Source organism: Sorex fumeus, unplaced genomic scaffold (genome assembly GCF_029834395.1).
Source record: "Sorex fumeus unplaced genomic scaffold, SorFum_2.1 ptg000122l, whole genome shotgun sequence".
Lineage (NCBI taxonomy): Eukaryota > Metazoa > Chordata > Mammalia > Eulipotyphla > Soricidae > Sorex > Sorex fumeus.
The window spans coordinates 24,058,684-24,071,491 of record NW_026606179.1 but is presented as its reverse complement, the minus strand read 5'-3'; the positions used below and the strand labels follow the sequence as shown (position 1 = coordinate 24,071,491).

The window sequence follows — 12,808 nt, the reverse complement described above, 5'->3', positions numbered from 1 at the left end:
GCTCAGGAATCACTCCTGGCAGAGTTCGAGGTGAGGGCCAGAGGAGTCAACTGAGGTCAGCCACATGCCTGGCAGGTTCCTTACCTGCTGTACTGTCTCTCCGACCCCAATTAGAACTGTATTTTTTTTTAATGCAGAAAGTAAAATAATTTCATTGCTTTGGTTATTTTCCTAAGTTTTCCCCTGATAAATTTAGGAATATAGATCCACTGTAATCTGGATAAACGTGGATGGAAATGTGTTTAGATATGTGTTGTAGATTCTAGAACTAATTTTTTAGCCATGGGCCCACATAGGTTATAATTTTTTTGTGCTATTGTATAGTAGTCTTACTATCCTCTGTCTAGAGGATCTAAGAGTATTAATAGAATTATTTCAGAAAATCTTCCCCATCCTCATTAACATTTGCCTCCTTATTTTGTCAGTCATTTAAATTTCAGATTTTTTTAAAAGCTTCTTCAAACCAAATTAACTAATCGCTATTACTTTAAATTTACCCCAGAGATTGAATATTTATATAAAGTGGTTTATTTCTTGTATCCACTTTCCTTCTTGGGTGTTAACAATTTTAATTTGTATAAAATTGAGTTTTGAAAAATCAGCTTAAATGGAACTGGGTTACTGTTTTGTAAATTTGTTTTGGAGGGGTCATGTTCAGCAGTTCTCAGAAATTACTCACGGTTCTGTACTCAAGGAATCACTCCTAGCAGGCTCAGGAATATATGGAGTGCCAAGGATTGAAGCCTATCAGCCACGTATAATGCAGACATCCTATTCACTGTACTATCTTTCCTGTCCCATTGTTTCCATTTTTTTAAAATGCTTTGTTAATAGAAAAATTTTAATATCCTCAAAAGTGGAATAATAATAATACTAAATCTCTATAATACATAACCAGTTTCAATAATATTAATTGTTGCCTTTTCTTGTTCCTATTTGCCAAAATTTTCTAAAAACAATTTTCAAAGGGTTTTTTTTTCTTCTTCTTCTAAATTGTAGTTCTGTGTCCCATTTCTACAGTAGAAATAGGTATTTAAACAAAACTAGGTCATGTAAACCCAGTAGACCTAACTTCATTTCAGGAAGTGGAGCGAGAAATCTCATTCAGAACAGAATGTGGACTCTATTACTCCTACTACAAGCAAATGCTACAGGCGCCAACTCTCATGCAAGGTAATCACAACTGCAGATTTTACTGGGCTCTGTAGACTGTTTTCATTATTTCAGTTAAAACAAATGCTCTATAGAATGTGGGTAGGATATTTCTGTTGTGTTTTTTAACTTACTGTGCTTTTTTCTCTTCTTAACATCTAATGAATCCTTGAAAATGTTTTCTCTGGAAGAAGTTATATAATACTTTATGTAACTTGCCTTGCCTTGCCTCTCAGCTCTACTCTGTCCCAAAATAAATCTGTTTCAATCTTGGTATTGCTTCTTCCTCATGATCATTTTGAATGAGATCGTTGCAGGTTAACTGTTTTCTAAACACAGAAGGCATTTGGTAATAAAGATAAAAGTGACAGTCAACCCTTTCGTCCCTTCTTGCATAATACTCCCATTTATTTATTTTTCAAGTGCTTTTTTTCCCCACATTTTCACTTTCTCTAAGTGAATTAGATCCTATAGTCTATCCTTTAATAAATCGAAGGCTTCCCAACACCCTAAAAAAATATATATATATATCTCCGACTTTATATATGATTGGTCTATGAAACATGGGTATACCTGGCAGAGAATTGGCTTTTTATAGGCTTTGCTTGGATTCAGCATATTTGGGGGGCAGAACTTTTCATAGGTTATTTTCTTTAAAATGTATTTTATTATAATTAGGTAATATGGTTACAATAGTGTTACATTTATGGCATTGATGTACTAAGTTACTGCATCATAGGGGGATGTTTTATACTTCTAATTTTGTCACAATAGAATATGTGAAATTTTGGTAACCTTTTATGCTATGAAAATTAATCATTAGATTCCTTTGTAGATGATAAACAGACTTAACCATTAAAGGTCAGTTCCCTGCAACCTTTTACCTAGTGGATCTTAGCAATCACTGGTGATTACTTCCTATCTCCATTATTTAAGCCAAAACTCTTATCTAGAAAACCTTTTTCTTATCAACTATTTGATAGAACTTGAACCCCTCTCAGCTCAGAAAGAGAGGCAGCTACACACCAAAGAAATGTGTCCCTTGATGTGAAAGGATATAGAGACCACCAGGAAATATTCTTGTCAAGAAACAGAACCTAAATCTGAGTAAGCTTCTAGACAGAATTGCCAATTAATAGGAAGTTTGGCTACAGAGAAACCTTGTATGACACCATGGGTCTCCAACAAAATCCACAAAATGAAAAATTCTATTAGACAAATGTTTTAAATCAAAATTTATAAGAAAAAATTATGGAAAATACTTACAGATTAATGGTATCTGAAGGACAAATAACATGAAAATCAATGGATTTTATCTTTTCATGATTCTACCTTTTCATGTGTTTGATGTTTTCTAAAAAAAAAAAAGAAAGAGAGAAAGCTTAACAAATGACTTGAAAGTGTTGAAAGAGATCAATCTCAAATTCATAGTGATACTTAGAAAAATTTATTTTCTTATTTATCCATTATTAAGTTCTTACTAGCCATTCTCCTAATGTTTTAGCAATTTTGCTCGTTCCTTAATCTGTTCATGTCATAATAAGAAATTGTGAAATGATGCAACTTTATCCTTCCACCATTTTATCCCTAAAGAGAACACTTTTCTCATAAACAACTTATTAACACAGAATTTCAGTTCCTAAAGATGGGATAAATATTGATCTAATCCCCTTACTACTTTTGTTTTGTTTGGGGGCAACATCCAGCTGTACTTAGGGCTTAGCTTACTTCTGGCTCTGTGTTAAGGGTTCATTCCTAGTGGTCCCCAGGGGAAAATATGCAATGCCAGGGAATGAACCTGGGTTGGTTGTGTGCAAGGTAAGTATCTTACCCACCATACTATCTCACCAGCCTCTCCCCTTGCTATTTTTTCCCACGAATCCCACCACCAGTATTACCTTCCCTCCATCACGCTCTCCAATTTTCCCAAGCACCCTTCAAGCCTGCTCCCTTAGCAGAGTGATTTATTTTATATTACTTGTTATCTATAAATTGCTAACAGAATGATGAAAAAAATATTTCCTCAGAAGAAAATCAATGTAAATTGTTGCATCTCACCATGGAGACATTAAGTCGTTGTATGAGGGATTACTGAGATGTTACTGTTTGGGTAGTCAAGATGGGTTGCCTTCTATGTTACATCCCATCCAATCTGATGAGCTACTACTGGATTATCAGTGTTGTAGAGTTTGGAGATATTGTACAGCCACCTTTGTATCTAGACTCCAGGAAGTCCAGACTTTAACTGGGTTGTACCACCCAGTTGGAGTTAAATTTTTAACTGGGCTCAGCTTTGGGCTTCTGGAAGTACAGGGAGGTGAGGGCTGAAGTAGCCCGTCCTAACTCTGAGAAAGCCTAGAGATTGAAGTCACAAAGACCTGCATACCTGAATTTTCAAGCTGAAAATTCAGGTTAATTTCTGGGATGAGTGAGGCTCAGTGTCAAGACAACGAAGTCCAACCTGAGGCGTGTTTTCAGTATGGGAGCAAGCAGCTACTAGTACTGTTACTGCTGACCCTTGCCCTTACTATTTTTAAAATGAATGGCCTTCTTGGAGAGCTCTAAAGATGTTAATGAATTTCTGAACTCCAAGAGATTCATTACAGACACCAGGACAACAGGTCAAAGGCATGGTAGTGGGGAATTGTCTGTGAACTTAATGTAGTATCTGCACGGGTTGATTTTTTTTTTTTTACGGGTTGATTTTCGATGATGTATATCTGAATTTGTTATAATTATAAATAATACCCTAACTTGTTATAACACCTGAACAGTGTTATAATGCTTCATGGTGTTACTAGAAGGATTTTGCTTTTCCATTTTTGGGTTGTTTTTTTTTTGGGGGGGAGGGTGCACACTGGAGATTCTCAGAGGTTACTCCTGCCACTACACTCAGGAATCACTCCTGGCTGGCACAGGGAACCAACCATATGGGATGCCAGTGATTGACCTCAGGTCGGGTGCATGCAAGGGAAACACCCAACTGTTCTGGATTTTGCTTTTAGTATACCATGAACTCATACAATTTTAACTAAGTTGATATTTTGCATTGTTCTGCTGATACTCAAAATTTCTTGTCTTTGGTCAATGGGATGTTTGTCATTTTGATGTCTCTTTTTTTACATGACTCTTTGTGATCACTCTCTGGTGGTCACTTGACCTTTAGCTTTGACATGACATTTCAAGGCCATTGGTGTGTTTTCTACCTCTGACCTAGTATCAATCGCTTTCTTATGGTTGTTACTCCTAGTGGATATTTAGAGCCTACAGTCTGAGTGCAATGGATGTTTGTTGTTCTTAGTTTGGTCCTTGTTTTCAGAGCAAGCAAGTGAACAGCCAGCAAGAGCCTGAGAGAGAGTACAGGGGTAAGGCACGTTCCTTGGCCTGCTGCCCCTGCTGTGGCATCACCAGGAGTGATCCCTGCCCAGGACTGTGCCCTGGACATTGCTAGGTGTATGCACCCGCGGCCAAATATCCAGAACTGTTGAGTGATCAAAGCTAGAAAATGTGAATTTTTCCCTAAGAAAATGTATGAATATAGTTATTTTTTTAATTCACAATCTTATCTTTTTTTTTTTTTTGGCTTTTTGGGTCACACTTGGCGATGCACGGGGGTTACTCCTGTCTTTGCACTCAGGAATTCTCTTGATGCTGCTCACGGGACTATATGGGATGCTGGGAATCAAACCTGGGTTGGCTGTTTGTAATGCAAACACCCTATTTACTGTACTATCACTCCAGCCCTGGTCTTATCCTTCTTATTTTATATTTTTATCTCATCTTAGGTTGGAAATACTAGCTATCATGATATTAATATTATCATTTGTTTTATGCGGCTATTTAAATAAAACTGCTGTTAAATAAAGCTGCTGTTTAAATAATATTGCTACAACAATTGGGGACCTGACAACAGCCCAAGCTGTCTCTGTGTTTCTTTTTTGTGCTAAGGATATAACCCACTGGGGATGCTTAACCATATTCCCTGTTTTCAAGTTATTGGAAAGATTTCTGACCAAATCCCAATTTGATAGGTTTATTTCTTTTCATTTGCATTTGGTTAATGACTTTACAAGAACAATTTATATTTAAAAGAATGTTTGCATGATTCCCACGTCAAAACTATGGAACAGGGATATTCAGGGAAGTTGACCTTCATTCATGCTCCGTCCTGCTTTATTTTCTAGTGTTTTTTTCTTTTTTGGTTGTTTTGTTTTTCAGACAGACTTTTTTTTAATTAATTCACGATTTGTGCTTTGGGTTAATATTTTTCATTTTTTTTTGTGCCACACTTGGCTGTGCTCAGGCTTGCTTCTGGCTCTGTGCTCAGGGATCTGTCCTGGCTGGCTCGGGGGACCAGAGGGACCATATGGTATGCCGGGTTAATGTCTTCCATATGAGCATAGTATCTCTCAGAAACACAGTATCTCTGTGCTTATATCTCCCTGTTGATTGCTTGAAGCCCCCACCTACTATATTGACTGTTTTTGATTTTGCTTTTCTCAACAAAAATCTTGATCACCTTATAGTAGGGTTCAAAGTAGTCCTTTCTGCTGGTACATACTGGCCCTTTAACTAGACAGCTATTGTTTTTCAAATAACCTTCTCCCACTTTGCTTAGAAGGTAACAGAATATCCTAGATTTGGGCAGCTTTTTTTGAAAGGCACGTTTTCACAGAGACCAGAGTGCCAGCATGGCTGATTTCTGCTAAGGGCTGTGCTTAGGTTCCAGACAGGTGCCTTCTCTGGGTGTCTTCGTGTGGAATACAGAGACTAAAGCAGTTCAATGTCATCTTTTCTAAGGGTCATAATCATCCTGAAGAACCCTTGGTCACAGCCTCCTTCAATCCTTAGTTGACCTAACAAAGTCTCTTTTCAAATACCCACACATTGTGGTTGGCACTTCAACAAGTGCATTTTGGAAGAGATACACTGTCCTTAGCACATCTGTATTAGACCAGTGAGACCTGCACAGCAGAATGGTACCTTCATGGCTTAGCACACACTTGCTGTAGGAGCCAGAAGCTCACGATCAGATGTTGTCAGTACTATTGCTGCGAAGCCCTTCTTCCTGACTTGGGAAGAGCCACTCCCTTGCGGTGTCCTCTCGTGGCCTTTCTTGGGTGTATGTTTGTGAAAAAAGCAATGAAACTCTCTCCTGCGTGTTACTCTGCTGGTAAGGAAACCAGTGCCCATCAGCCAAAGGTCCTACCCTTCTAAGCTCCCTTAAGTCTTTGCCATCTCCTTATAGATGCTTTCTGACAGACGCATAGTTTTAGAGAGGGATTTAGTCCAGAAAACCTCCCGCTGATGGACATTTGGGTTATTTCTGATCTTGGCTGTTTCGGAGGTCACAGGATGTCCTTGTGTTATTTTCAGTTTTGCCTGTCTGCCTGGGAATCATTCCTAGGCATGTGCTGCCCAGATCAAAGAGGGGTTTTTCCCTACCTGCAGTGTCCCCACTTTTTTTAGGAGGCCTGGGGCCAAACTGGACAATGGCTGTTTCCAGCTCTTTGCTTAGTGGTCAGTGCTGGAATCTTGTAGAAGACCATCTCCTGTGTCAATTTTCATATTTTTCAAGTTGATTCAGTTGCCTTCCCCTTTTATTATCATCAAGACATCTAGGAATCACAGCTTTCAGGGGGCCACACCAGAGGTCACATACTTGTGATGCTGGGGGCAGCGGAGGGGTGTGACAGTCGCAATGTCACTTGTGCCAGGGTTCTATCTCAAGTTGCCGTGCCTCCCCAGCACCGCTCTGCCACTGACCCATGCCCCAGGTCTGAGAGCCCACCTGACTTGACAGCTTCAGCCACACCGCCAAACTTCCTGAACTTTCCCAAGCTGCTCTGTGAGAGAGTATATCTGTGTGATTTCAGCTTGCTCTTCTTGTAGGAAGAAGGGTGAGCTTGGCCCACCTGCGTTTCAGGACTCTGTGCTTATTTTCTTCTACACACTCCTTGTTTGACCTCATCAGAGCATTCTCATTGTGTAACATTTTCTTACCCTTGTTATCCAGCTACTGTTTGGAACTTGCTGTTAACATGGCCAAGAGAAAGTCTGCTGGTAGGAACATGTATGTTAGAGCCTCTGCCCAGGACAGGGTATGTTGTCATGGCCTCTTACATGCCACTGCTGACCACAGTTCACATGGCCAGACCCTCCCAAAACGATCATCTGGGTCTGCCTGTGTTCTCCCGGACGAGCCTCTGCTAGTAGGCCTGGGAAATGCTAGTGCTCAAGTTTCTGTAGAAATGCGCCATTATTTTTTTCATTGCATTCACAAAAGTACTAGGGTTCGTTCTTTGCAGGTCAGTCCTCTTTTCCATGTTACATCCCTCTTGCCTCGCTCAATCACTGGCACTTCGCTAAAGACGGGAGGAATAGATTTGAATGAATGAATAAATCATTGTAATTATTTTCCTGACTTTTGAAAATATCCACCTTAGGTTTTCATGGCTTGATATATGATAACAAAACCGAATCTATGAAGACAATTAACCTCCTTCAGCGAATGAATATTTATCAAGAGGTTTTCCTCAGTGTTTTATATAGAGTTCTACCCATTCAGGTATGTTGTATACCCTGTGACATTGACTTGTTAATTTAAGAAGAAAGAATTTATGCTATTGTAAGTTTCAGTTTGCATGTTTATTCTCATCTTCAAATGCTTGGTACAAAAATAGAAATATTCTAACTTTTCTGTATATGTTGTGATCTTTGCTTTTTATGTATGTAGGATATTATATATGTGTGTATTACAAATAATACACATTCCTGTGCTTCCTTGCTTATTTGTATGCAGTCCAGAGGCTAGTAAATATTTTATTTTGGAAAGAGATGATACCTCTGTTTTTGAAATTTTTTTTAAAAAGTGAAAAATTAGTAAATCACAGTAATTGCTTCTCATGTGAATAAGGTAAAACTGGACAAAGTCAGATAGGAACCTTGTCTGAGTAAAGACGCGCACCAGAGTTCTCAGAGAGTTCCTTTTCATGTCTTGGTAGAGAGCAGTCTATGTAGCACACTTTTACATGGAAAGGAGTAAATACTAAACTTCACATTCATTTTTTTCAGTGGCAATGAGAAAGATTATTAGTGCTTGTTTGTTCCCTTTCGCAGGAATATTTAGAGCCTGTTTATTTTTATATATATACTTTGTTTGGACTCCAAGCAATCTATGTCACAGCTCTGTATGTGACCAGTTGGCTCCTGAGTGGTACATGGCTGTCAGGATTATTAGCAGCTTTCTGGTATGTCACCAATAGGTGAGTTGGAGTCAGTAGCTTTTCTCCCATTCTAAAGTGTAAGTATAATGAAATTACTTCACTTTTACTTCCAAGAAAGGTGTTCTGTCTTTCTTTGTACCGTAGTTGTTTTTCTTTGGTTTACCTAGTAGTATCACTAAGTCCTTGTTATGCATATTTTCAGCAAACACACAGAACATTGGGTTAGAAGTCAGGAGAATTATTTTTAATCTCAATTCTGTTACCAGTTTGCTGTTTGATCCATATTTCTCTAGTCACATATTTATTATTACATATTAATGTCGTTGCTATGAATCTTAATAAAATTCCAGCTTGTAATTAGCAGACCATAAAACATTGAAAAAATGGAAGGAAGTTCTTACGTTATTAATATCGATTATTAATTTCTAAATAGCGGAGACTCACAGTATTTAGAAAATCCATTCTTAAGACAGATATTGCGTGGGCTACGGTAGCAGCATCCATTTTTTCAGTAGCTGTCTTAAAAACTTGAGTACCAGTTCTGATGGTGATTGTGTTATGGAATCCTAAGTAGGTTCCCTTTTTTGTTTTGCTCAGGGCCTCCTCTCCGTGTGTTGCTTCCTCCCCATGGGCTCAGGCAACTCTGAATTACAGGCTTTGCACTTGGCCCTTAGCCTGTCTCCTTCACCCTATAAATTACATTCTATTCTAATCCTGTTGAGTGTTTACTCTATAGCAAGCACTGTAAAAATTCTTTTTGTTTGTTTTGGGGCCACACCCTGTGATGCTTAGGGGTTATTCCTGACGAGGCAGACGCCCTCCCTGCTGTACTATTGCTTCAGCCCATTTAAAAATTTTTTACATGCATCCTTTTTGTTTGTTTGTTTGTTTGTTTGTTTTGGGGGGGCACATCTGGCAGTGCTCAGAGCTTACTCTTGGTTCTGAATGCAGGGATCACTTCTGGCTGGCTTGGGGGGGCCATATGGGGTGCCAGGGGTTGAACTCAGGTCAACTGGGTACAAGGCAAATGCTTTACCCTCTGCACTATGTGTATATCTATATGTACACACATATAGATATACACATATATATATTTAGCAACTCTTTAGTGTACATTCTATTAATATTACAATTTTTGAGATAAGAAAGTTGAAGCTGAAAGATTAATATATTTTCTAAAATTTTATGTATGTGTATATGTGTATATGTTTGTGTGTGTGTATACAGCTTATGTACACACACAAATCAAGTACAGAATGTGAGATTACTGTGTTCATAGTCACTCCTTTTTCTTTATTTTGCTTGCTTCTCTTGGGCTGCAACCCAGCTGTGCTCAGTGGTCACTTCAGGCATCAGGCATTGTACTTGGGGATTGCCCCCAGTAGTGCTCAGGAAACCATGTGATGCTGGGATTGATTACAGACTTTTTTTTTTCTTTTTGGCCTTTTGGGTCACACCAGGCAATGCTCAGGGTTACTCCTGGCTCTGCACACAGGAATCACTCCTGACAGTGTTCAGGGCACCCTGTGGGATGCCAGGATCGAACCCAGGTCAGCCAATGCAAGGAAATGTCCTACCCGCTGTGCTTTCACTCTGGCCCCGATTACATACTTTCTATGCAAAGTCTGATCTCTAGTCTGTTAACCTATTAACATTTTAATCTGATTTATTTCTCCTTCTAAGACTACATCAAGGTCAAATTTATTGTTCTTATTAAGACTAAACAGGGGCTAGAGCGATAGCACAGCAGGTAGGGCATTTGCCTTGCATGTGGCCAACCCGGGTTCAATTCCTAGCATCCCATATGGTCCCCTGAGCACTGCCAGGAGTAATTTCTGAGTGTATGAGCCAGGAGTAACCCCTGTGCATCACCGGGTATGGACCAAAAAGGGAAAAAAAGAGAGAGACTAAAGAGAATTCATATATTGAGTATTTGGTATGTGCAGGGGTGATTCTTAGTGGTGGCTATACCGTTTGTACATGGTGTTTATCACCATGATGAACACTATATTGGCCCTGAGTTCACATTCTAGTGAGCCAGTAAGCTCCTTTTTCATTTTCCTGTTGTGCTAGAGATCAAACCTAGGGTTTCAAATGTGAGTCAAGCGCTCTACTATTGAATCATATCGTAGCCCAATAATACTTTTTTCTTTTTTTTTAATTGAACCACCATGAGACACAGTTACAAAGCCTTCATGATTGAGTTTCAGTCAGACAATGATTGAACACCCATTCCTCCCCCAGTGTACATTTTCCACCACCAATGTCCCCAGTATCCCTCTCGCCACCCCCATCCCACCCCAACCCCTGACTCTATGGCAGACAGTTTACTTCTTTCTCTCTACTTTAGCCCAATGACTTAAAAAACTTATTTACTAGTGACAAAGTTAAGACACAAGTATAAAGCACTACAGAAATACAGCAACAGAGAATGCAAAAACATTACTAGTTGACTAATGAAGTTGGAGAGAATTAGCCAGTTTAACATGAATATCTGTGCTTTATAAATCATGCTATTAAGGGTTTGTATTCCAGCTCTACCATTTAGCTTACTGCATACCTGTGGATGAGGATCTCACTAATATAAACTTGTCCTTATTGTCACTTTTGTAACAAAATTCTCTCAGTGCCAAACTTACATTTATATCCTTAGATGACGATAAGGACACGTTATTATTATTGTGATCCAATAACCAGAATCTGAATACACTTAATGTTATATATCTTTTTATATTTAGGAAATCTTTGAGGAAATTACACTGAAATGACCACTTTGACCATTTGTGTTTCCTTTTGTGCAGAATAGATACGACCAGAGTTGAGTTTACTATCCCATTGAGGGAGAATTGGGCACTGCCATTTTTTGCAATTCAGATAGCAGCGATTACATATTTCCTGAGGCCAAAATTACAACCTTTCTCTGAAGTAAGTTTTTATTAGACTTTATGAATATTTTTAATCTCCAATTTTATCTAAAAATTTTAAGAAAATGTATATGGTGTTCCAGTGCATGTGACTAGTTCTCCTTCTATGGCCGATTTTTCAACTTGAGTTAAATTAAGTTTTCTCTTTCTGAGCTTTTTTCTACTTTGCAAAGAAAATGTTTTCATATTTGATGTTAAAAAATGTACTGTACATAATCTGCCCTTAAATAGTTGCAGCAAACCCACACACAATTTCTGCAAAACTGTCAGAATTTTTAAGCCATTGCTCTGGAGATGTGATTTGGTGCATTATCGCTTCCATAATAGTGTGGAATACACATACTGTATATGAATATTTATATGCAAAGTGTCACTTTGGTATATTTAGAGTTTAAATAACAAATGCAAGGGGTTTCAGAGCAACAGTTTATGGTTTTTCTGTTTGGTTTATAGAGATATTGGCTGCTCTTGAGAAAACTTGTCTGCAAGGCTTTTTATTACTAGAGACATGTAAATTATACAAAGGCTTTCTTTTTTACAGAGGCTGACACTTCTTGCCATTTTCATATCAACTTTTCTCTTTAGTCTGACATGGCAATTTAATCAATTTATGATGCTGATGCAGGCATTAGTGCTATTCATACTGGACTCTCTGGACATGCTCCCAGCGGTGAAGGTAAGCTTTGTTTTCTTTTCTCATGGGAGAGGGCTGCTGTTCAGTGTTTTGTGTCATAGAATGAGCTCAAAATATGCACATGCTTTTTGATAAAGTTGAATCTTCTTGAATCGAATGTAAATGTGTCGTGGTCAGTTGAGCTAGAAATTTATGCAGCCTTGTTTGACCATTCTCACATTCATTCTGCTTAGTTTAAGTTGTTTATTTTAAATCTTGAGAAGTGACTTTATGTGCAGCACAAATGTCCACATCAAGTTGTCCCTTCTAGTGATGATTTAACTGATAAAATAGAGTAGTTCTTTAAAAATGTATTGCCTCTTTTTTTTTCTTCAAGGAACTCAATGGGTATGCCACAACTCTTTGTGTAATTTGTGACATTTAGAATTAATGCTTAACCAGTATGTAATATGCCTGTTGACTGGCCAGAGACTTCATCTGAAATGTATTAATTACAAAGAAGCTCTTATTTATCTCCCAGATGTGTGCTGCTCTTATTTAACTGCCTGGATTCTTTTTATATGCAGAAATATGTTTTAATATTTTGCATAAGCTTTTAAATTTTCAGTTAGTATCTTAAATTTGGTTTTTTTAAAAGTACATTTAGTATTTTTCGGGAATAATAAACTATTATCTCAAGATTGTGCAGCAGTATAGTCTCATCCAAAGAGTTACACTCACTCCATGTAAAAGAGAGACAGTAATCTGTAACCACTGTCCAAATAGCAATACATAACGTGGCCCACCAAGCTGTTAAGAGTAGACACTGTAGTAAAGGCCATCATGCATATGAAAGACTTCTATTCAGAGGAACTTTGCCATCTAGCTTGGGG

General features: G+C 38.3%; 1 protein-coding gene across 2 annotated transcripts in view; it reads left to right on the top strand.

Moving 5' to 3' along the window:
• The window catches only part of DPY19L3 (dpy-19 like C-mannosyltransferase 3), an 88,369-nt gene that overhangs the window by 27,685 nt on the left and 47,876 nt on the right, over positions 1 to 12,808 (top strand). Inside the window, exons 4-8 of one of the 2 annotated variants that reach the window (XM_056136313.1) lie at positions 1,083 to 1,173; positions 7,599 to 7,720; positions 8,272 to 8,417; positions 11,180 to 11,303; positions 11,844 to 11,978. In XM_056136313.1, coding sequence (XP_055992288.1) covers positions 1,083 to 1,173; positions 7,599 to 7,720; positions 8,272 to 8,417; positions 11,180 to 11,303; positions 11,844 to 11,978 — 618 coding nt within the window. The remainder of the gene's footprint in view (positions 1 to 1,082; positions 1,174 to 7,598; positions 7,721 to 8,271; positions 8,418 to 11,179; positions 11,304 to 11,843; positions 11,979 to 12,808) is intronic. The other variant, XM_056136314.1, reaches the window with a different exon arrangement.